This window comes from Lacerta agilis, chromosome 3, assembly GCF_009819535.1.
Source record: "Lacerta agilis isolate rLacAgi1 chromosome 3, rLacAgi1.pri, whole genome shotgun sequence".
Taxonomy (NCBI): domain Eukaryota; kingdom Metazoa; phylum Chordata; class Lepidosauria; order Squamata; family Lacertidae; genus Lacerta; species Lacerta agilis.
Genome location: NC_046314.1, coordinates 40,721,803 through 40,748,083, shown reverse-complemented (window position 1 = coordinate 40,748,083; position 26,281 = coordinate 40,721,803). Strand labels below are relative to the sequence as shown.

General features: G+C 41.1%; 1 protein-coding gene across 2 annotated transcripts; it reads left to right on the top strand.

Annotated features, from left to right (window-relative positions):
• The first annotated feature begins 583 nt into the window (after positions 1-583).
• LOC117043585 (gamma-aminobutyric acid receptor subunit rho-2) lies at positions 584-20,301 on the top strand. 2 transcript variants are annotated; one of them, XM_033143412.1, is made up of 10 exons: positions 584-1,427; positions 6,514-6,620; positions 11,385-11,452; positions 11,871-12,094; positions 12,525-12,607; positions 14,580-14,720; positions 16,314-16,466; positions 17,637-17,833; positions 17,940-18,077; positions 19,695-20,301. In XM_033143412.1, the coding sequence occupies exons 1-10, from the start codon at positions 1,240-1,242 to the stop codon at positions 19,992-19,994; spliced, it is 1,599 nt and encodes a 532-aa protein (XP_032999303.1). In that variant the 5' UTR covers positions 584-1,239; the 3' UTR covers positions 19,995-20,301. The 2 variants fall into 2 exon arrangements, with proteins under 2 accessions (XP_032999303.1, XP_032999304.1); XM_033143413.1 differs by lacking the exon at positions 17,940-18,077.
• The last annotated feature ends 5,980 nt before the right edge of the window (positions 20,302-26,281 follow it).

The following is a 26,281-nucleotide window of genomic DNA, read 5'->3' as shown; positions in this document are numbered from 1 at the left end:
TAATAGAACACATAATCTTGGCCTGAGATATGGAGATGCCACATCAAAGCAGAAGCTACACAACTATTAATATTCAAATCTCATGAATCCAAATTATTTTCTTCCTTGAATTTGCTTAACACAGAAATGCAAGTGGCGCTGCCTGGCTATGCAGTAATTCAAAACAACTCTGACTAAATAACATTTTATTTTGAAAACAAAGGATTGTTAAAGTTGACATTTAACTTCTAATTTTAATCTTTGAGGTCCTGAGAGCTGTTATAGCGGCTAGGTGTTTGACCACAGAAATCCCCATTTCAGAAGCTATCTCACTGTAACAGCCTTAGGGAAGCCACCACACTCTCCCAGCCTCAGTCACCCATCTGCAATATGTTAATAAAAACTGGTCTACCTTATGGAGTTGCCCCAAGGATGACAGAGATAGTGAGTGTATAGAAAGTTTGAAAATTAAAGCTCAAAATGTACTGCATAAGCATTATTACCTGCATTTGTTATGACCTTTCAGGATCAGAAACCAACTGCGAGTGCTCTAAAAACAAACAATTTAAGCCACTTCACTTATGTTGTTAACTAGCATTTTCCTCCTGTTATAGAAAATGGCACTTGATTTGTTACTTATCAGTTTAAGGTACCTGTATACTGCTTTTCAAGTAAACCTCACACAGCAGTTTACAAAAGATTATTTACAAGCATTGATTAAAAATAGGATAAAACTGAAAGACTATGATTTTAAAAAGCAGAGTGAACAGTTTGCATGCTGGCAGCTCTTTTAGATGGCTAACTTAACTACAAGATCACAAACTGCAGTACAGTAACACCAGCTATGTTTGCTGCATCATAAATATGTAAGCACCTGCCTCTCATTGAAGAATGCTCTCTGTAAGGCACACAGTCTATCCAGCCTCCCTAATAAAAAACAACAGAGAGATGGTTTTGCAGTCTGGCAGAAGGATTGTGCAATTCTGAGATTAGTGGCTAAAACAAAACTGGCAGATGGAGTTGCATTCTTTTTATCCAATGGCTTTCTGCAAAAGCACTCGTTTAGGACCCAGTGGAAATGTTGCCAGATAGGACTAACTTCTTCATGAGTAATGGCCAATCCCTGAGCAGCAAGGAAAGGAAGAGCTCTGAGTAGGAAGCCCTGGAAAGCAGGTTTAAAATATTAAAGCAGAAAAGCAGTTTTCTTTCTAACAATGATCACTCTGATAAATGTGAGATGCTGGAGATGCAGCTGATTCAATGTTTAAACCAGCGTGTACTTACACGGCAGGCGGTTACGGGACTGAAGGACAGTGGAGGAGTGATTCCCACGGAATGCCTTATTTTGCAAAACTAATTTTGCTGATCATTTGTTTGTTCTTCCTTGTGGAGAGCCGAAAGCACAGGAAAAGGAGATGGACAGGACAAGTAGAGCTGCCGCAAATAAGGTAAGGAGTAGCTAAATTAACATCACTTCCTCAGCTTTCACTATATATTTTCACCAAGAAAATCCTCAATACTTGTAGTTCTGCTATATATTGCATGGTGTGCCTGAAAAGTACATGCACTATAACTGCTGGTGTGAAAGACAGGTAAAACTCTAGTTCCTCAAATAACACTAAATTGCATTACTGCTTTGAGAGCTATTATAATGATTCTTTTTCCAAGAATTTTAAAAGATAATGTGATTATGGATTCTCAGACATGAACACTAAATATTGAAATTGCATCCACTGCTCTGTTACTTCAAAACAACCCATAGGACTGCTTTTTTATCTTGACCAAAGCCTATTGTAGATCCGAAGGTATAAAATATAAGACATAAAATATACTTCTCTAAATATCTTGCCTGTATCAGTTTCAGGATGTGCTCCCTGAAATTATGCATGTCTACTCAGAGAGAAGAACTCTTAGTTCAGTGGTTCTTATTAGTAAATAGATGTGCAGAGGATTACAGCTTTCCTGTTTTATTTGTTTGGTGTTTGGGCTTCTTGTTTTGTTGGTTAAACATCTATTTTTCTTTATGTATAAATGCCTAATACACATATTTATAAATTCTACTTTTTGTTATTGCAAATTATTTGGTGAGCCTCACTTTTTTTTTTGTACTGTAAGCATGTACCAAACAGCTAAAAGGTCTTAGTAAAGTTTTATCAGATTTAATATCACAGTGGCATGGTGAATGGTTTATATTAGAAAAAGATAATCTTCCCCAAACTGCTAAGCAACCCCAAGTATATATTATCCTATTTATACTGAGTTATGTCATCCAGTGACAACTGCATCTTACAGGACCATTTGCCTGGTTAAGACCTTGTAAACAAAGTTGGGTTAATCCATCTTATTAAATGGAAACACTGTGACCTTCATCTTTTTATTAGTTGTGTTTTCTTCAGCCTGACACTGTGAACTTAGAGCATGTTGCTCTCAAGCTTCGCACATGAAGTGATTACTAACTTCGTCCCAGTGGGTAAGAGATTCACAATGGGTGAGCTGATTTATTTTATTGGACCGCCATTGTTGGTGGAAGATTACATTCTCTCCTGCAAAACTAGTTCACCTCATATTGGCCTCATTCTCTTGCCCTCCTGTGACATCTTTACTGTGCAAGTAATTGGGAATGTTGTTGATTACAAAGACTGATCATTTCTTTGCTGTTTAGGAAAGAATTTAAGACAGCATTTATACCCTGATTTTCAAAGGGAGAAAAAGCCTCCACAAAGCAGCTTGTTAATAATTAATTCAGATTTGAAATGTTACAACATTGTAGGTGCAATCATCCAAGCAGGGTCCATTGTTTTTACAGGGACTTACACAGAGATCCCATCAACCTCTGCTTAAATCAATGGTGCACTGTTTGAATTTCACCCTTTATATTAAAAGCTGCAGGACCATACTTATCCAGGAAGGGCCTACAGATGCATAAATGGGCACTGGATTCTTGTTCATAGTTTTGCACAATTTAAGGTTCCTAAGAGCTGACTCTTCAATACATTTTTCTTTTTATGGAGGAATACCCTTTGGTATGAAACAAGATCTCTTGCTTAGATTCCTGTCTCCTGCTCCTGAATCTGACCTGTAATAATCCATGTGTCTATTCCACTCCAGTCATAACATTTCTCACATGTAATCCTCCATGGTGAAAAGTATACACGGGAACTGTCCCATCACTATATCAAGAAATTGCTGTACATTGGTACCTATTGGTACATTTCAAAAATGGGCACTTCTATCCTATGCAGAATTTTTAAAATGAGAATAAACAGCTTTAATATACCATTTATATGTGGCATTGTGTGTATTGTTTAATGTCATTCATTCAACTATCAGAAACGGAATAACATGGCCAGTGGTCAGGGATGAGAGTTGTAGCCGCATCAGCATCTGGAGCGCCCCAGCCCTGCTGCAAATAATGTATAATAATTAATAATAAATAAATAAATAAAATTTGTACCCTGCCCATCTGACTGGGTTGCCCCAGCCACTCTGGGTGTCTTCCAACAAAGCATAATAAAAAATCAAATGTTAAAAACTTCCATATGCAGGACTGCATTCAGGTGTCTTCTAAAAGTTGTATAGTCATTTATCTCCTTGACATCTGATGGGAGGGCATTCCACAGGGTGGGTGCCACTACTGAGAAGGCCCTCTGCCTGGTTCCCTCTCACTTCACTTCTTGCAGTGAGGGAACCACCAGAAGGCCCTTGGAGCTGGACCTCAGTGTCTGGGCTGAACGATGGGGGTGGAGGGGCTCCTTTGGGTGTATAGCACCAAGGCCGTTTAGGGCTTTAAAGATCAACACCAACACTTTGAATTGTGCTCAAAAATGTACTGGGAGCCAGCAAAGATAGGTGGTTAACTCTCACTTCAAACACTGGCAATTGGACAACATCAGCATCCTCCACCACAATTTAGGACAGCAGAGACTGGCTTAGGGGGTGCAGGTCAGGTCATGTGGCACATGTAGCTCTGTCCAACACCTCAATGCCACTGACTGTCTCGGCAACTGCTACCTGAGGTGGCTGCTGCACACAGCCTAGCAGTAGGGCCAGCTCATTTCTGGATTTTTGACCTACTCTCTGGGCAGAAGCATCCTAGAGGGATCAAGGTTTCCTCAAAGACCCCTTCTTCCGCATGAAGGAAGGGAGATCCTGCCATAGAAGGAAGGAGCCAATTTGGAGAGCTGGTTGTGGCCTTGTAAGTGGCATTGGGAATGCTCCAGATGGCAGACTCTGATTAATTGGAATTCTATTTTTAATCTGCTATCAAGCTGTTAATCGATTAATGCTTTCTGCTTCAACAAATAATGGCATTATTTCATATGGCAGTGGGCTTCATAAAATCTTCCTTTCCCTATCCTTCCAACATTTCTCAGATTAAAAGTGTTGTACTTGTTTTATGCTGTTTGTAGCTCTTCGTCGTTGTGGGGCACAGAAGTGGAATAAACCAGTTTTTTGTGAGACCTGTCAGCACACAGCAATTAGCTTAAAAATACATAGTTGTTTTTTTAACCCCTGACCACTTTTACTTTAAAATTTAGAAGGCACAATTTCATTTAACATTTAGAAAGCACTAGGAAAACATTTTTTTCTGTGCACCAAACAAATACAACTCCCAATCATTATAATTATTCACAATTTCAAACATAAGCTTGCATACTAGTGAAGACCTACTAAATAAGTACAGTTAAGGTGCACGCTGTGGAAGAAGAAACATAATGTTGGAACATTCAGATTAATGCTAGCTGCGCCCTTTTACTGCCTCAAACAAAAAGCATATGGGAGGAATTGGATGGTCATATTGAGTGGGTGGATTGTAGCCAAGTGATTGGAGGTGGGGGCTTTTAAATGAAGATGTTGCTTCTTCCTCCAAGACCTCCAGCATCTCTCTGTATTCAGTTAAAATTGTTGTCACTCATTTCCTGCTATAGTGATTCTCTTCAACTGATCCAGAAAGCCCTCTCCAACTTCTGTGATCATAGCCTCAACCTCCAATCTCGTTCATTCTTTGCACTGGCTCCCTATTAGTTTTTAACATCAGGTTCAAAAATGTCTCCTCTTCTTCAGGCCTTCCCACCCCTTGCCTATATCCAGAACACACATTATATCCAGCATTTTGACCACATCAGCAAGGCCGAGGTCTTGTCATCTGGGCATCCCAGGACCTCCATACAAACTGTTCAAGCTTGCACCCTGGGGAGGCCACTTTGGTGCTGCAAACACAGCACTTTGACTTCACCCCCAGAGGCACACTCCATTGCCTCTTGCGTCTCGAGATAGATGGATGCCAATAACAACCTCAGATGCTCTACTCATATTTAAAGACAACACTATAGTAGTCATGTGTGTGCTAAGCTCTGCACCACAGTCTCAATCACTCTCCACAAGTTAGAGGGCAAGCATGGAACGTCCTCCATGCACAACTCAGAATTCTGGAAGATTAGGGCTCTAAATTGTTCCATGAGCTTCCATGAATGCCTGAGGCTCCCTGCTTCAGAAGTTTGCAATCTGGTTAATGGGAGACAACAAAGGGATCTTAGTGTGCTAATCCATGATTTCCCCACTGGCATGTTGCTTTGCACATTGGATAGCACCCCTGAAAGTGTTTGTGACAAGGACATACTGCCCAAAATGGCATCTCCCATAGCAACCAATTCCCGCTCCCGACTGTAATGTTTGGCGGTAGTACACTACTAATGAAGACTGGGGCCACCATTTTGTAAGTCTCCACACTCCTGCTTCCTGTTCTTAGATGGGCATGGGGAATGATGTGGTGGAGATCTTCACCTATTGAGCTTGAGCATATGTTACTTAACTCACAAATATGGCTGCCCCACAAAGGCTTACAGTGTACTAGCCTCATTCCATATTATGAATACTTCGAAATGTTAGAAATCAATCACTACTAAGAGGCTGTTTGGGGCCACACAAGTTTGGACCAAACTCAATGAACTCCCATCAGTCTCAGCTAGTGCTAGCTGGGGCTGGCAAAAAATTATCTGTTTCTGACTGTAGCAGTAGTATGTACAACTTTGCAGATCTCACTGCTAGAGCAAAGGGCTCTTGGGTCTTAATTTATTCTAATCCCCGCTCTTAAATCAGTAGTGATTAGAAAACTAGACGTTTTCCTCTTACCTAACTGACCCCTGTATACCTTTAGCTGGACTATAATTAAATTTCCACATATGTATGTTATATTCACTTTTATATCAAGAGGTTGCTCTGCTGTCTTTTTGCTACTATGCTAGTTAACTATAAGGTCACTTCCATTCAACCTGTTTACTGAGGATTCATCCTGAATAGTTTGCACAAACGTTGCATTTTGTGCAAGAACACCAAATTCACTTTTATTGTTCAAACTAAATTTGCTGGCTTGTGCTTGAATCCCACCCGCAAAATAGTGACAGTCTGGAAGTACTTCAACTTCCATTGTAATATCCAAGTTATATACTGTAGAATTTCAGTGTTGTTGTTGTTGTTGTTGTTAGATGTTGGATGACTAGGAGTGACAGTTGGTGCTTTTGCTTTCTATTTTAGTCACATATATAAGAAGAACCATGACATGACCAAAACTCGGACAGGAAAAAGTGAACAGCTCCTGAGGGTAGATGACCATGATTTCACCATGAGGCCAGCCTTTGGAGGTAACTGGAGGGGTGTTGCACTGACCTTTTCTAAACTGCACCATTTATATCTGTAACCATGAAAGCATGTTAGTGGCAGATGCAGTATGCAAGCACCGAGCTGAATTTAACTGTAGGCATGCACACAAAGAAATATGGGTACAACTTTGACTGGAGCTATGGATTTACCATGTAATTTGTGTCAGCAGCTCAGTGTGTTTACCTAAGTGATTGGGTCACAGCTCTTAGGATGTACCTCTTGGGTATCATCCCTACTGTTGTTTAATGTGGTAGCTTCCTGTACTTCAATTAATTCTCCATTGCCCATATGATGCACTCCTCTAAATCACTGCCTTGCCATACTTTCCCCACCCTGAATCTGGATTTTGTTATACTAGGGATACTCTGAAAAGGAGACAGTATGAGAAAATTCGGACTAAGGGGGAGGAAAGTGGTGGGAAGGCATTGATTTTGTGCAGAATATCACATGGACAATGGAAAATGAATGGATGTTGTTTTATTGCTATGGCCGATGGCTGACGCAAATAAAGATTCATGCATCCATCCATCCATCCATTCATAGAGGTACAGGAAGCTTAGTGTCCACATCAAATGGCAGTATAGATGGGTCTTTGTCTCATTTTGGCATGTCCACCACATCCCACCATACAGGATATATGGATCCCATATGAATATATATCTAAAATCTCTCTGTTCACCTCATGCATCTGACTTCTCCTTTCCTTGCATGTGGCAGAGCCTTTTCCTGTCCTAATAGGAGAGCACATTTGATTTGACCCTTTCAGAGTTATCTCAGTGCCAATGACCTTGTCAGAGCTAGCAGATGTTCAGGTATTATTTACTACAAATATTAATATCTAAAGATTATGTAAATGTTTCATTTGGGCTCCCTTCCTCAAACTCTCACTGTAAGCATTTCATCTAGGACATCTCTCTATTTTATAGGGAGTCCATGAATAAGCAGCTTTAGCTGATACTTAAAATAGCTATATCTTTTCTGTTGAAGAACAGCCTAATACAGTTCCTGTGATATGGTTTATTCCCCACCCAGTGTAGTACCAGTCAGTTCCTAGTGGGTGACATTTAATTGGCACATATGAACTAAAAGCAGGTTCTGCCATCTTTTGGGTGCCTGTTGGCATGTTTGCAAGATGGAGAAAATGTCGTGGGCATGACACACAGACTGCAGCCATTAAGCACACTCTGTGGCTTGATGCATTGCCTATGACATGTTTATTTCAAGCAGCAATTTGGCAGCAGGAAGAGGCAGGGGAAATGATCCTGTGGGCACCAGAGCAGGGCTCTGCAGATAAAAATGGGGCTGCACTCCCTCTGAAGGAATGAGTTACATAGCTTGGGGGTACTTCTGGAGCCTTTGCTGTCGCTTGAGGCTCAGGTGGCCTCAGTGGTGCAAAGTGCCTTCCATCACCTTTTGCTGGTGGCTCAGCTGTGCCCTTATCTGGACAGGGATAGCCTAACTTGTGTATATTCTGGTAAAGGTAAAGGGACCCCTGACCATTAGGTCCAGTCGCAGATGACTCTGGGGTTGTGGCACTCATCTCGCTTTACTGGCCAAGGGAGCCGGCGTACAGCTTCCGGGTCATGTGGCCAGCATGACTAAGCCACTTCTGGCGAACCAGAGCAGTGCACGGAAACGCTGTTTACCTTCCCGCCGGAGCAGTACCTATTTATCTACTTGCATTTTGATTGGCAGGAGCTGGGACCAAACAACGGGAGCTCACCCCGTCATGGGGATTTGAACCGCCGACCTTCCGATAGGCAAGCCCAAGAGGCCCAGTGGTTTAGATCACAGCGCCACCAGCGTCCCTGGTAGCTTCCATGTTAGATTGATGCTGCATGTGCCTTCCTTTCCGGTTCCTGCTTTTGCAGGTTTGGGGGCACATTGTCAAAAGAAGTGCGCAGAAGTTTAGACAGTTGTAGTGTCTAAACTTCTGCGCTGTTTAGACACTACAACTGTGCTCCTTTTTGATGCTGTTTGGTCACTGATTCAGTGAAGGAGCGAGCACAACCAAATTTAGCATGTCCTTTCCTTGAAATGAAATCTATAAAACATTCCAAATCAAAGTGGATGGGAGCCACCTTGTACCTGATCATTGGTATAATTAAAACTCTGCTTATTTTTCATGCAAGGTCAAGTTTGGGCTTCAGTCTCCCAGATTATTAATCTCTTGCCTCTTAAAGGAGATCTAAAATCCAATCACTATTTGAAAATAAAAATATAGCAAATGTTGCTCACGGAACGACAGGATTAGCCACCACAGCCTGGAGCCTAGCGGGCAGGTACAGCAGACGTAAGCTTCTCTGCAGAGCCCTGCCAGCAGAACTTAATCCTAACCTACAGAACCTTCCAGTCATCCATGCTGAATGGCTGACGTAATGTTGTTGTGTACACAAATGTAAAAGCTGGAGTGACGTCAACCCTGCTGGGTTCATTCAGATGTAGGATTGCAGTATATGAAAGGGGCAGGTGGGGGGGGGAGAGAAGCAAGTTCTTCAAAGCACCATGACAGCCCCCACATCCTTACAAGATCTTGGCTCACAAGAAGCTTCTCTGCAGTGATGCAGCTAAGGCTAGACTTTGCAGCTGAAGCCCAGCCCAGCGCCCACTTCCCCAAATGACCACCCAAGGGTGGCAGATGATGTAGGTAGCAGCAAACACACCCCAGTTTGACAACCTGGGCTGCTGTGGGTCATGCCAGGGCCCACCACAGCTGACACTGGTTGCCAGATATCCTTTCTTTTGTTGTTGTTCAGTCGTGTCCGACTCTTCGTGACCCCATGGACCAGAGCACGCCAGGCACGCCTATCCTTCACTGCCTCTCGCAGTTTGGCCAAACTCATGTTAGTAGCTTCGAGAACACTGTCCAACCATCTCATCCTCTGTCGTCCCCTTCTCCTTGTGCCCTCCATCTTTCCCAACATCAGGGTCTTTTCTAGGGAGTCTTCTCTTCTCATGAGGTGGCCAAAGTACTGGAGCCTCAACTTCAGGATCTGTCCTTCTAGTGAGCACTCAGGGCTGATTTCTTTGAGAATGGATAGGTTTGATCTTCTTGCAGTCCATGGGACTCTCAAGAGTCTCCTCCAGCACCATAATTCAAAAGCATCAATTCTACGGCGATCAGCCTTCTTTATGGTCCAGCTCTCACTTCCGTACATTACTACTGGGAAAACCATAGCTTTAACTATACGGACCTTTGTCGGCAAGGTGATGTCTTTGCTTTTTAAGATGCTGTCTAGGTTTGTTATTGCTTTTCTCCCAAGAAGCAGGCGTCTTCTAATTTCGTGACTGCTGTCACCATCTGCAGTGATCATGGAACCCAAGAAAGTGAAATCTCTCACTGCCTCCATTTCTTCCCCTTCTATTTGCCAGGAGGTGATGGGACCAGTGGCCATGATCTTAGTTTTTTTGATGTTGAGCTTCAGACCATATTTTGCGCTCTCTTCTTTCACCCTCATTAAAAGGTTCTTTAATTCTTCCTCACTTTCTGCCATCAAGGTAGTATCATCAGCATTTTTTCCGGCAATCTTAATTCCGGCTCGGGATTCATCCAGTCCAGCCTTTCGCATTATGAATTCTGCATATAAGTTAAATAAGCAGGGAGACAATATACAGCCTTGTCGTACTCCTTTCCCAATTTTGAACCAATCAGTTGTTCCATATCCAGTTCTAACTGTAGCTTCTTGTCCCACATAGAGATTTCTCAGGAGACAAATGAGGTGATCCGGCACTCCCATTTCTTTAAGAACTTGCCATAGTTTGCTGTGGTCGACACAGTCAAATGCTTTTGCGTAGTCAATGAAGCAGAAGTACCGGTAGATGTTTTTCTGGAACTCTCTAGCTTTATATATATATAAATCCCTGTACTTTAGAGTTTTATTTTGTTTCCCCCTCTATAGTGTTAGTTGGTGACGAATTTAACTAATCATCTGGAGCAGCGTGTCCCCCGCTGCCCCGACCCCCCTTCTACCACTGTGTAGTTTAGTTGGAAGCAGAGACAGGATTAAAAACCTAGCAGCTTTCTAATGACCGCAAGGATTAGCGAGATCAGAAATCTCTTGACATCTTCCTGTGACTCATCACCAGATGCTTAATTCAACAGTATGGTCTGCAGCATGGACAACCTTCTAAACCCACCCAGGCAGGGCTTGAGGTTGCTGGATTTATATTGTTTTTGATTATATAAAAAGTGCTCCGCTATGCTTGAACATAAACACTATGTGATTTGTGCATGATGTCAGGATGTAGACTTTACAAAAGTCAAATGGCAATTTAAAACACAGTGCTAACAACTCTTCTTCTAGGAATATTATTAGCAGCTTCTACAATTAACTAACGCTTGGAAGCTGTCAGATATGTAATAATATCCAAAACAAAAGCAGGAAAGAATAAATAAATGGAGTCCAGCAATTCCATTGTTGTAGTATATCCAATTCCATTGTTGTAGTATATCTGTGCAGCTATAGAAAGTTACATAGTATATATATTCAGTTACATAGTATATTTTGGAAATTTTCGTGAGATCATACTAATATGTATATTTAAGGACTCTAGTTTTTTAAAGGATATTTATGAAATGCTGAAGATAGATATTAATAGTTAATGTATTAATAAGATATTTATATGGTGTGGTACTGTGTGGTTTCGTATGGCATATTTAATGGCAATTTTATGTAAATATTTGTATAATAATAGGTTTTTTAATAATAGGTGGTTTTTAATAGTTCAATTTCACTCTGTCATAGGCCCTGCTATTCCTGTTGGGGTGGACGTGCAGGTTGAAAGTTTGGACAGTATTTCTGAGGTTGATATGGTATGTAATTTTCAATTAAGGTTTGATTACTTGTGCCTAGTCAGAAAACCCCCCAATATTTTGCTTCCAGGTAAATGTAAGGTGTCCCACTCTTGACTTTTAATTATTTCTTACAACTAATATCATTATGAGATTACCACAGATAGAGATATCATTATAGGTTTGACTTTAAACAAAGAAGCAGCTATGTGTGTTATGTGTTCATAAACAGGTAAACAAGTGAGGAGGACAAGAAAGGCATTTCAGTCCTCCGGTATGCTGCTAAAGACAAACAGTGATTCCATACCTGATATTTGGTCCTCAGCAGTGGATACATCATTTGGACTTTCTCCTCATCCATTCTACTCATTTTTTTCACATGTGTGGAGTGTATAATCACAAGACACATTTTCTCCCCTTTTTCTTCCTCTCGTTGCAGGACTTTACGATGACACTGTACCTGAGGCATTACTGGAAGGATGAGCGCCTCTCCTTTCCCAGTCATACTAACAAAAGCATGACTTTTGATGGAAGGCTGGTGAAGAAGATCTGGGTGCCAGATGTCTTCTTCGTTCACTCAAAGAGATCCTTCATTCATGACACAACCACTGACAACATCATGCTGCGTGTGTTCCCAGATGGCCATGTGCTCTATAGTATGAGGTGAAAAGCGCACCAATTAGCTCAATGTGAACAGCACTGTATTGTTTGCCCAGAAATATCTCGGAATAGCTCTACAATGTAATAACAATATTTGATGGTTAATATCTGACAGGCGTTTTAACTAACACACTCAGGAGCCCTTGTTCCGCTGTATAGCATGTGGCAAGACAGGAATTAATATAATATCTGAAATAAGGAGAAAAACCTAGTGCATGTGGCCTCCACAGTGATCTTGGTTATCGCAGCTCCACTAATTAATCTGCAATTACACTGTAATCTTATTAATCTACCAATTGAATCAATTAAAACTTGCAGCCTGCCCCAAGTACAGAGATTGGGGAGGGTACAATATTTCTATATTTTCCCTGCACCTGTGACTCAGTCCTATTCCCTACCTAGCAAACCTGACTTTTCTTTTTGGAATTTCTAGGATCACGGTTACAGCCATGTGCAACATGGACTTCAGCAGATTTCCACTAGATTCGCAGACTTGTACTCTGGAGCTCGAAAGCTGTATGTGGCATTCATGTTTCTATCTGCAATGTTTTCCTAGATGTCTACTCAATTCCTTATGGATTTGTTTTGAAGTGTGCATGTTAAAGTGAACATAGGATCCATGGGATCTGCCGGTGACTGTGCACCACAAGGCAAAAAATGTAGTCATATAAGAGCTGATCAAGCATATAATCCAGCATATCAGAGACTGGATATAAGTCTAGGTAAATGTCTATGTCACTGTAACCGAGGGGAAACCAGTGGAACATCCTGCAGACCACGGAGTCTAGGAGGTGGAACAGGCATTTTCAGTAATGCAGGTGTTAATGCTGAGGATCCCTGACTCTGGAAGAGATTTAATTGCTGTGTGAACCATAAAATTTACATTCATGTGTCCTCTGGAAGGTTTCCCTCAGGCTGAAAAAAGGTTCACCACTCATGGTATATGGCAAGATCCTTTTTACTATTACTGTTTGGCCATGCCATGTTCCAACAATTTTGTGTATACAGGTGAAACTCAAAAAATTAGAATATCGTGGAAAGGTTCATTTCTTTCAGTAATTCAACTTAAAAGATGAAACTAATATATGAGATAGACTCATGACATGCAAAGCGAGATATGTCAAGCCTTTATCTGTTATAATTGTGATGATTATGGTGTACAGCTGATGAGAACCCCAAATTAACAATTTCAACAGCTGTATGCCATAATCATCACAATTATAACAAACAAAGGCTTGACATATCTCGCTTTGCATGTCATGAGTCTATCTCATATATTAAACTCCAGTAACTAATGAAAGCAGTTGCTTACATAAATGGACTTTTCCATGATATTCTAATTTTTTGAGTTTCACCTATATGCACACTACAAATGATACTGTTTCTATAACAGTGCAATTCTCATGGCTGCTGTGCAAAGAATCCTGGGAACTGTCATCTGCTGAGAGTGCTGAGAATTAACAATTTTTATGTATGTATGCATGCATGCATGCACGTGTACATGTCTCACCCATCTGGAACAAAAGTAACACTCAGGGTAGTGTGCAATGTTTAAAATTACAGTTTCATTTTTTAAAAAAGGTCCCAAGCACATCACACTTATAGATTTGTTATTCCCAAAGTCCTTGAAGGAGAGAGACGGAACCATAAGGTTACAATCCTATGTATGGCTACTTGGAAGTAGGAATAGGGAGAAATTCGGTTTAGTTCGCATTTGAAGGAGAACCTATCTCATCATCACTAAAACACAGCCAATCTTTGAGATTCGCACTTCTCTAAATTTTGCAAAGCAGTTCTCCAGCCAGGAAATCTGTACAAAAATGCATATATGAAGAAATTATGCATATATATAAAGAAATTGCATACAAAACTGTGTATATTGTGAGAAATTAACAGTAAACTCTTGATGATGTGGATAACTTAAAACTGTGAAAATGAGAAACAGAGCGAAGCCAAAATAGACAGATTCACCCAATCCTACTTGGGAATAACCCCAATCGAAAAGAGTGGATTTACTTCTGGGTAAATGTGCATAGGATGAAGCAGATTTGAGTGTGAATCACATTGAGCTCACAGGATTTACTTCTTTATAAATGTATGTAGGATTGCCGCATAAACCATTTTTAAATTTGAGAATAGAGATACACTAATCAAGCATGTTTGTATAATAATACTTCCTCCTCCTTTGTCCAATGTTTGCCTGTTTTCTTAAGAACCCCAGTTTAGTTATGTGAGATTATTACCGGTATTATTTATATATAAACCACCCTTTATCTGAAGATCTCGGGGTGGTCCACAAGATAAAAATACAGGAGATTAGTATCAGTACTAGCCAGCACCCAGGTCCATTATATATTTTTTTAAAAACACACAACAGATTATTTTATTGTCCTCACACATTAAGCCATTGATTCATCTGACTATTTCACTATTTTGCTGTTGACCTATAAATGTAATATTATTTTTGTCCCATCACTACCTTCCACAGATGCTTACACAGATGAAGATCTGATGCTGTACTGGAAAAATGGGAATGAATCTCTAAAAACAGATGAGAAAATCTCCTTGTCTCAGTTCTTGATACAAAAATTTCATACAACCTCCAGACTCGCTTTCTATAGTAGCACTGGTATCAGGTTTTCTTTCAAATCCTCTTCTAAATGCCTGCCACGCTTATAACACAGCCTCACAAGTTTGCCTGGTGAAATCCTGATAAAATTTCACTGGTCCCTTTTCCGTCGTTTGTTCATCACCATCACCATCACCACGATCCTGCCTTTCCTTGAAGGGCAGGGTTCAAAGCTTTGCCCATCCCCATTTTATCTGCACAACAATATTATGAGGTAGGTTAGGCTGAGAGATAGTGACTGGCCAAAGGTCATCCAGTGAGCATCATGGCTGAGTGGAGATTTCAACTTGGAACTCTCCAATCCTTGTCCAATACTCTAAACACTATACCACAAAAACTGTATGTTCTCTGTGGGTATTTAAAAATGATTGAGCATAATGTTGTTGTAGTTCAGTCATGTCCAACTCTTCGTGACCCCATGGACCAGAGCACGCCAGGCACGCCTATCTTTCACTGTCTCCCGCAGTTTGGCCAAACTCATGCTAGTCGCTTTGAGAACACTGTCCAACCATCTCATCCTCTGTCGCCCCCTTCTCCTTGTACCCTCCATCTTTCCCAACATCAGGGTTTTTTCTAGGGAGTCTTCTCGTCTCATAAGGTGGCCAAAGTACTGCAGCCTCAACTTCAGGATCTGTCCTGAAGCATAATACTAAGGGCCAAACTATGCATGTTGATAGATTTGCATTCAGGTGTCTCTTTTTTATTCTCTAGCCTGGCCTTAATAAGCACCTTTGAAACTATTTGCATTCATGCGTGGATGCAATCAAAGCATGACTGAGCCATTTTAAAATCATCCACACATTCTATATACAGTGGTGCCCCGCTAGACGAATGCCTCGCTAGACGAAAAACTCGCTAGACGAAGGCATTCGTCTAGCGGGAGGCTGCCCCGCAAGACGAAAAAGTCTATGGGGCTTTCTCGCAAGACGAATATTTTTCATCTTTTTTTTTCGCCTAGCGAAAATCACGGTTACATTGCCGCTTCGCTAGACGAAAAACCCGCTAGACGAAAATACTCGCAGAACGAATTATTTTCGTCTAGCGGGGCACCACTGTAATGTAGGTTTCAATGTGGAAATGCAAAAAAGGTGTGAAAACACTGGAGATCAGTGGATGGTACTAAGTTTACCAAAAGCTGTGCGCTCTTCTAAGATAATAATGTCCACAAGCACAAAGGCACTCTGTGTATATGTTAATGACCCCAAACCTGCTGTTAAGGAATAACATTTTATATGGTAGTTTAATACTAACAGTATTATGTGCCTCACTCCTTTGGCAAAGTCACTCTCAGTCTCGCTCCATACTGTATTTGTAAAATGAGAATAGAAACTTGTTCTGAAATCAAAATGAATTCTTTAAATTTAATCACACACAGAAAGTGTTATCTATATAATAGGATATTATATTAGTATTTCTCCCTTGTCTCTTTTTCTGTTCTTCTATTTTTGTACTTTCAGAACCATCCTTTATCGCCCCCCTCTTTGCTGGACTTTTATCTCTGTATTACATACTATGTCTCACCTAGTTATTGCTCATACCGCCATAAGGAGGCCTACCACACATTTTTAATAGCTGCTATTTTCTCCCTAACAGGTTGGTACAATCGCTTGTACATTAACTTCACGTTACGTCGCCACATCTTTTTCTTTTTGCTGCAAACATATTTTCCAGCCACACTCATGGTCATGCTATCTTGGGTGTCATTCTGGATCGATCGCAGGGCTGTGCCTGCTAGAGTATCATTAGGTGAGTGATTCCTCTCAACTTTCATAAAAGATGGCAGAGCTGGATACAAGGGAAGGAAAACTACAGAGTCACTATGGGCTATATCCAACCAAGTTACACTCAGAGTAGACTCATTGGAGTTAATGGACCTAAGTTGTGTGAGAGGCAGAGTCTAATTACTGCAGGGCCAGGGAAACTGTGGTCCCACAGATGTTGTTGGGCTTTAATTCTCAGCAGCCTCAACTAGCATGTTCTGTGGTCAGTAAGGATTATTTGTTTATTGCATTTATATTTCACCTTTTCCTCCAAGCAGCTCTTCAAGATGGTGTACATGGCTCTCCCCCTCCTCATTTAATCCCTACTAAGGATGGGGTGAGCTCCCGTTGCTCGGTCCCTGCTCCTGCCAACCTAGCAGTTCGAAAGCACGCCAAAAAAGTGCAAGTAGATAAATAGGTACCACTCCGGCGGGAAAGTAAAAGGCGTTTCCGTGCGCTGCTCTGGTTTTGCCAATAGCAGCTTAGTCATGCTCGCCACATGACCTGGAACAACTGTCTGCGGACAAACGCTGGCTCCCTCGGCTAGTAAAGTGAGATGAGCACAGCAACCCCAGAGTCATTCACAACTGGACTTAACTGTCAGGGGTCCTTTACCTTTTTAAGGTTAGGCAATGACTGGTCCAAGGTCACTCACAAGATTTGAACTCTGGCTTCCCAGGTTGTAGTTCAACACACTAACCACTACCGGTATACCGCACTGGCTTTTGATGGGATGGCAGTTGCAGCCCAGTAACTTTTGGAGGTCAACAGGTTTCTCATTCTTGAATTACTGTATTCTGCAAACTAAAATGGGGAGAGACTAACACCCAATGATAATAACTGAAACAAAGCTCAGCTTCATAATACAGTAGATGCTTGTTGACAGTTATTTAATTCTAAAATAGTTCAGGGTGTCCAGTGTTCCTTCAAGTCAAACCCACTGATCTGCAAGTTCTTTCTTTGAAGACATGTGCCTGGTGTCTGACTGTGATTGCTTAGCAGTGAGGATGTCTTCACATCCTCAAGCGGATTCTGTTCTTTATTATCACTTCACATGTACCACATTGAGCCATAGTTTTTTGAAATCAGGTTCTGTGGCTATGAGACCTGGCTGAAATTTAACCCAATCCTTAACACTTGTGTGGGGCCTTTTCAGGGATCACAACGGTGCTGACCATGTCTACCATCATCACGGGCGTCAATGCCTCCATGCCTCGAGTTTCTTACATCAAGGCTGTGGACATTTACCTCTGGGTCAGTTTTGTGTTCGTCTTCCTTTCGGTGATAGAGTACGCAGCCGTGAACTACCTGACCACTGTGCAAGAGCGAAAGCAGAGGAAGCTGCGAGAAAAGGTGAGAAGCACTTCCTGCACACCTGACTAATATATTAGGGGCTAGTGAATGCGAACGAGGAAAACTGACCCTTGTGTGTCTGTGTGTGTGAACAATTTTTGTCTAGAGCTTTCAAGCTGACTCCGAATCCCTGACACCACAAAAGCAGGAGTTGGTGATAGTAGGAACAACAGAGGGAAGGAAACTAAGATCAGAACTGGGGAAGTCTGCAACCTGGGACTTTGGCAAAGACAATATAGGGAGGGTAAGAAGGGGGAAATTCAGTATGGCATTTCCCTGTGTTTGCTGCATTGTTTTTAGGTACTCCTGATGAATTATGACGAAGCCCTGACCAGTCAGGTGCGCATTTCAAAACTGGATTCAGCCAATAGAATAGTAGGAGCTAGACGCTTGCGATACAAAATATAGACGGGCCTCTTGCGTTACACAGAAGTTGTGGCTTCTGTGATTCTGTAGCTTTGCTTTTATGCTTTCATTGTGTCTTCTGATTTGCATACTGCTCCGAGACTCCTGCTACTGAATGGAGCTTATAAATGACCTTAATTAATTATAATTTTATAATTAACTATTAATTAAGGGGCCGGAACAGATGCATGAATGACATATGCATCCCATTTGCACTTTCCATGTCACGTGCAAAGGGGTAGCTCATGCATCTTTCCCACATTTAAACAAGTAAACCAGAGATCCACACATACAGCCAATGTGAATCTGATCAGGTGGATCTGCAGCTGAACCACAATCAATGCTCACTTGGGACCCCGTCAGCTGGTTTGACATATCATTTTATGCCGATGGGGATACACATCCTCATCTGAAGCTGATTAGTTGTTGTGTTTTCCACTTGTGTGAACAGAGTTGGGTCCAGGCTGCTGTGCTTTTATGGCGCAACGGAGCTCACCCCCATACACGGATTCAAACCACCAACCTTCTGATCGGCAAGTCCAAGAGGCTCAGTGGTTCAGACCACAGCACCACCCGCGTCCCCCTTGATGATGAGGATGGGATGCTTCTGCCAACCTAGCAGTTTGAAAGCACACCAGTGCAAGTATATAAATAGGTACTGCTGCGGTAAACAACGTATCCATGTGCTCTGCCTTCCGTCACAGTGTTCCGTTGCGCCAGAAGTGGTTTAGTTGTGCTGGCCACATGACCCAGAAAGCTGTCTGTGGACAAACGCTGGCTCCCTTGGCCTGAAGTGAGATGAGCGCTGCACCGAATAGTCGCCTTTGACTGGACTTAACCATCCAGGGGTCCTTTACCTTTACCTTTTACCTTGCTTTTATGGCTAGACATATATTTTTGTTAATTGTAGGAAAAGGAAAAGTATAATTTGTGTGGTCACCATTCTGAGTTCTACAGTCATTTATATAAGTCAGTGTTACTGTATAAAAGAAAGGTTGTCTTTATCCTCAGATATTTTTCAATCAAATTTTGATTTGGATGGTTATTTGAGCTGCAGACTTCCAGAAAATAAGAAAAATATGGTAGTTAAAGGATATCCAGTATGCCTATACAATTGGTCTTGCACCTTTCCTGCAAGGAAATGTAAGTCCAAATAGATGCAAAATTTCAGAATTAAAACTTATTGTTAATCTTATGTCACACAAATAATATTTTTCACCCTGAATTCACCTTTGCTTAACCCATACAAGGTTTCATGAGCAGATGGATAGCACACCTGTATGGGTTTAGTGTGTCTTGATAATAACTTTGGGAAACTGCAGAAAAAGAGAGAATACAATTTTCAGCTGCAACACTAATGAATTTTCTGTATAAAATCAAGGTGTAATTTTTGTCCCCTGTTCTGTTCTTGCAATGCCTGAGTTTTCATCTGCCTGTTATTGTTCTCTTTTCTCAGTTTCCATGCACGTGTGGAATACCTTCTACCAAAACTATGATGCTGGATGGTATTTACAGTGAATCCGATACCAATAGCCTAGAAGGGTACCCAAGAGGCCAGATGGTGGCTGAGGAGGATAAGCAAGACAAGATGGTGGTCCATTTGGCCCTGAATAATGAGTCCAACTCATCAAGGAAGAAAGGGCTGAAGGGACTCCGTATCATGCAAAACACACACGCCATTGACAAATACTCAAGAGTAATATTTCCAGGCACCTATATATTTTTTAATTTAATATACTGGTCTGTCTTTTGCTGAAAATGCTAAGGCAGTGATTTCCCCAGGAGATACTTTAAAGACCACTGTGAGTTTCGAGGCTTTTTGGCCTCTGAGAGAGAAAGCAATCCCGTCCAGTTCCACCTTTGGAGTGTGAGTGTATTGGAAAGGAGGCACTGCAGCACACAGTGCTATTTGGAGACCGTTCACCTGTGCCAGTTAATTTAGGCTTCCCATTCCTTTGTTAATTTTTGATAGTCTTGACTTTCATACTTGAAAACATGCACCTGTTGGCTTTGGATCTCAGTCACTACATGTGTCTTCTACAAGTGGATGCTGGAAATAGGATGGCCAGATTTACCCTTTTAAAAGGGATCTGGAGTAGATCTGGGGTTTGTTATGAAATGTTAAAATCAAGGGAAACTGCTACACCCTTAAGGGGAATGTGGTGGTTTTTATTATAAGGGGTAGCAAGCTGACACATGTAGGGTTTGTTTTGCAGCCACTATGGACAAACTACCCAAGATAATCTGCCTGATAAGAAAAGAGGGGCTTCAGATGGTGACTGAAACTGTCTTGAAAACAGCAGGTTTTCTTAGGATGCTGTTTAAGAAGGCTGCTTTTACAAGTGAGGTTGCACATGATATCTAGGTATCCCAGTGTATTTCCACAAGCACTTTTTATCTTTCTTCCCTCCTCACAAACTCCTGCATGTTGCGGGAGGAAAGTTACTTCCTCCCTATCTTTATAATGATGTGTTGGCTTTTTCAGTCAGGGGTTATACATCTTCTAGGGATTCAGTGGACTAAATGCTATTGTCTTTTTGGGGAGTAGGGCTGCCTAGGTAAACATAAAGGATTATTTCTTGCAACATAAGGGTCATATTTAGGCATGGCCCACAAAGCTCTACATTTTGGTACTCTGGTTTTTCTTATTTATTTGAATTAGAGATAAATAACACTGGAAATATGAACCTGAAGCTCATTCTGAATGCAAAAACAGCAAAGAGTGGTGCCTTAAAGGTGAACAGGGTTGTTGTGACATGATATTTTGTGGGCTCATTTTTGTCAGATGTAGGAAATGTTATCTTCAGTTATGTAATACGCACACATAGGAACACATACAGAGAAAATTTTTTATAGACAATAATTCTGGACTTTTCTTAAAGGAGGAAATATATAATGAAGACTCCCGTGTAAATATTAAGAGAGGGATATCAAAAGCTGGGAACCATGCAGGAAATGGAGCAGAGAAGTATCAGATACATAGGCTAATTTATCTTTGTTACTTTGCAATATATAAGTACCCCACTCCAGAGATCCTTGTTTGAAGTAGTAAGAAAGGACAAAAGGGAACCCTGGAATTAATCTCCACATCCCTCAACAGATACTAGAAGCTTGTCAGAACTGACAACATTAACCAACCAGTTGTGTATGTAACCTTGTGTGCTGGTCCTGATTTCTCCCCATGCTGCAATATTTTGCACATGTGCAGGATTGTACAAAGAAGGGCAATTCACAAACAGAAGCTCATTTATATATGTAATTCATAAAAATAAAAACCTTTATGAGTCTTCTTCAATTAGAAGGAGAGGAAGGATTGCATCTTGCTAAACTTCAAATATAACTTTGGGCACATTATTGTGCAATTCCTATACATGTCTTTGAACCCCTGGCCTCAAAGAGGCTTACTCTCAGTTAAGTGGGTATAGGGTTGTAGCTGCACCACATTGTGCCTTAGTTTCCCCATCTGTAAAATAGGGGGCGATGAACTAGCCTACCTCACAGGAGTGTTTTGAAAGCTTGATTGACTAAGAATGATTTCTAAGACATTTCAGATTCTTTTTTAAGGCCCAGTGTAAATGTAGGGTGTTATTTTTATAATGAATATACAGGCTCAAGTTTGCATATCACAGTAAGCCATAATTAAAGGTTTGTGGTGAACATAGTAATCTAGGCTGTCTTGCTCCATTCCCTGCTAATGCATAGAGGATGCAAACCTAAATCCCTGGTATAACATCATGTCTGAACCAGAGGGATTGTGGTTTATTCTTGACCAGCCAAGTACAAAAACTGGCTTATCATCATGATTTGTTTAGAGCAGCAGTGGCCTTCAAAGTGGTTTGGTGCTGCTTACTTGGCTTCCCAGTGTGGAGGTCACTGCATGGAGGGTCAAGACAGCTGACAGGTTGGTGCAGTGCAAGTTCAGCATCAGGACAAATCTGATTCTCACCAACCTCCCTGCTGCTTCTCCCATCCCTTTTCAGTTACCATCAACAATCTCTGTCTTGGTAAGCCATCCTGTTCTACCCTGCTGACTGCAGTGGTTTTGAGTGAAACAAATAATGATCCCTGGTTTTTATGTAGTGCTAAGCCAGAGACCATGGTTTGTTTCTTCCCAGCACTATGGGACAGAAGAGCAGGTATAATTGATTCATGCACAGTAAACCATGGTTCTGGTTTACTGTGAAGCGCAGATGTGGTCGGTGTAACTTAACTAAGCAGCCTGCTGCTAATTAGTACTGGTTTCCTATACACCAGGCATGTCCGGCCCCTGTGGAAGTTTATTTCCTGGGGTAAAATCCTAAAAAAAAACCTCAACAACTTCAATCCTTAAAAAAAAGGCCAACAACTTTGGTCAGCCCTTTGGTCGCCCCTTATGGCCCTTCACTTCATCAAATCTGCCCCTCTTTGAAAAAAGTTTGGACACATGAATCATTCGGATTTTTCAGGAATAATGGGGCCAAGCTAGCCATGGCTCGCCACAAGTAACACCAGTGGATTTGCACCAGGGATAAATGTTTTCCGTCATAACTGTAATAAAATAGTGTGCATACAGGTTAATTTAACTTGCTGTGTAAATAAATATATTGGCTACAGATTGCTATTTATTTTTACAAGCTCTCTTGCTTAACCTATCTAGTGGCAGGAGAGAGTTATTCAGATGCTACATTCTGTTTTGTCGACATGATCTCTCAATTAAATGCTATGTAATGAACTTTGTTCTGAAGAGCTTAGCCTTAGGTAACTTAATATGCACATGTGCATGTATAGAATATAAAACTAAGTGTTTCTAGCAGATGGAGTTATGTGTCCTGGACATGGGTACGGGTCTGGGATTGTCAGTTACTGAAATGACAGTCTTGAGCAGAGGCATAGTATTGTTTGACAGCTCTGAGACTGTATTTGCTGTCTCTGATTCAAAATTTTAGCTCAATAGTGGATACCAATAAAGAACAAGACCTCTTAATTTCCATGCATTTGTGGTCATTCAGCCAACTTTTTATCAACTCAGGCAGTTTCTAGACAGGAGCTTCCTTGCGATATGACCCAGTCACTGATCTTGCATTGCAAATGACAAGTGAAGTTGCAACGGACTTTCCACATTCATGGGAGTATTGTACTTTTCCAATTTGTACATCTCACTCTGTTCTGTTCACAACAGTGGCCATGGCATAGTTTCTCTGGGTGGGGCCATTTGCAGCTCAGCACACATCGTTGTGAGTGCCATTTTATTACCTCATTTTTAAAATTTACCTTTCATGATCACTGGAACACTTTTCCAGATAAACGTATTAGGGTTGCCATATTTCAAAAAGTAAAAACACCCCCCAAAACATTTTGGCAATAATGAATTTTGATTAAAATAACAAAAACTGGGCTATAAATTTAATCACGAATGTGTGCTGTGAGCTGTGATAGGATCACTTTCCAAATATGTCACTGCCCATGTCAAAATACTGCCCTAAAGGAGCACAAAAGGCATCCATGCCTCTGAAATTTATCATACTTTTCTGTTCTGAAAACCAGAAGACTTTCTGTGTTCAAAGAAAAGATACAAGAACCACGGAGAACATATAGGACTGGATGATTTTTCTTGTGGCTGCCCCATACAAACCTAGAGAACGTAGCATCACAATTCAGCACAAAATACCTTATGTGTAACCACCCTCAGCCTCAAAGAGGCACGAGAGACTTGAGTTCAAATATTGACTCAGTCAAGGATTCACCTTGACACCCAAGGAGAGTTCACTCTCTTTCTGGTCAGTAAAATAAGGATAAAATATGAGGATGAGGAAATGTCATTTGTGCCTTCATGCTTTCACCTCAAACTTTTCCTGCAAAAAGAAGCACACTATTGCATTGTTGATCAAATTGAGCGGTTCCATTTATTATGCTGTAGCGTCTCTGAAACGGAAGTGTCTGGTCCAGGAAAACGGCAGGCACAGCAGTCCTACTGAACAGCTTGTGACATCTCCTGCTAATCTGCTTGCACTTCGCACTCATATGCCCGTCTCACGTGACTCAGCTATAAGCTGACAGTCACAAGGGCAGAGCTGCGACCCTGCTGAGGCCACATTACTATCCCCGAAAGTAAGTCAAAGATGACTTTGCTCCTGCTCTGAGCACAACAGACCCTGTCATGCCATTCAGAGTCATAGCAGCCTTAAGCTGCCTGCTTCCTTTGGAAAAGTCCTTCTCTCTCTCTCTCTCTCTCTCTCTCTCTTTGAGAAAGATAGATATAACCAATGATAAAGAGCTTACAGAAATACTATTAAGGCATGTTAAAAGCAGCATAAGGTTGGACATAATCACTGAACTTGTTGTTCCAAAACAGGTTTGTGGGGGGAAATGGGTATTCTTGTAATGTTTTGGAATTTATTATATTTTCATCCCAGTTTCCAATCAGGAACCAGCTCCTAATGTAGCTCATAATTAAAATCCAGTATAAAATGAAGCTAAAGACCCTGTTCCACACTCCTCTGAAAATATCCGGCTCTTGATAGCTCTCTTCCATTCAAAACACTCAAGAAATGTCCAGCTATTTCCTGCCTGTTGGAGAAGAGGTCACCCTGGCCATTCTGGGCCATTAGCCAATAGTCTGCTTAACAAAAGGCATGACCAGGCAAGCATTCATTGCAATGCAATGAAAGACAGAATAAAACATTGTTTTGCAGTATAACCTTAAAAAGTTATGCTTGTTATTTTTTATTTTAAAGAAATCACTTTTTGATACAATAAACAGCTTGGTTTTGATCTACACACCCAAAAGAATGAGATAGTAGAATCCTTAGGTGGTACAGTGGACTGTAATACTTCAGACTACTGGTGGGGTGTGTGACATTTTTTTTAAAAAATATGTACTAATATATGTGCAAGCTTTCTGCAAGTTAAAAAAAGCCCCTCATAGAAAGACACTGTATCTGAACTCCCTCCCTGCTGTTGCTAGTTTTCTAATTTCAGATTTATTTATTTTTAAAAAACAATTTACGGGGCACTGAAAAATGTGACGCACACACACACTCTACTCACAGTCTGAAATGATAAAGTGCATTCCATCATGTATGGACCCTTCCTTTCCATTACCTCCTCGTCTACTGCATGTGTAGACCAGGCCGTTGTGGGCTTACGTTAAAGAGAGTGTGGAATGGCATAATCCTTGTGCACACAGAAACTCATCTAAACTGAAGTCGACACATTTCTAGGATGCATCCACAAAAGCCATATAGTGTGGAACTGTTACACTTTGTTCACTCAACTTTTTCTTATACGTGATGTCATAATCTGAATGTTGCCCTCCTGTATTTTCTCTGCTGTTCTTCTGTCTTTTCTCAGAGCACTTAGCATTCTATTTTTGTCTGTGTGGAAATACAGTGGTACCTTGGTTTAAGAACAGCCCTGTTTATGAACTATTCAGTTTACAAACTCCACAAAACCAGAAGTAGTGTCCCGGTTTGCGAACTTTACCTCGGTCTAAGAACGGAAGCCGAACAGTGGAAGGGCACCAGCGGCGGGAGGCCTCATTAGGGAAAGCGCGCCTTGGTTTAAGAACAGTTTTGGTTTAAGAACAGACTTCCGGAACGAATTAAGTTCGTAAACTGAGGTACCACTGTATTGGAACCGTAGGTAATCAGAGGTGCAGATGCTTTTTGGTATGTAAGACAGTGAGGTAGGGAAAAAAGCAGGCCTAGATAGCAACATCAATTTATTTCCAGATAGTTAGCAAAATGCACTCATAAAATGGTACATTTGTGGGCATCCATGATTTTAAAATATGTAGGTATGTGCGTTTCTACTCTTCATATCTAGCTCAATAGATAAATTAAGTATGTTCTGTTGCCATGTTAAGGGAGGGAAATATACTGTCATCACCAACTGACAGTTGGTTAGTACAGATTAATTCCTAATGAAGACAAAAACTCTTTATGTAATGTAATGCTTTTGGCTGTGGATCAAGAGTTGCAATCATTCACCACTGCAAACCTTTAAATCCGGCTTTGTTCCACAGGGGGGGAAACCCCCCTAAAATATCTTCCCATATCTAAAGTT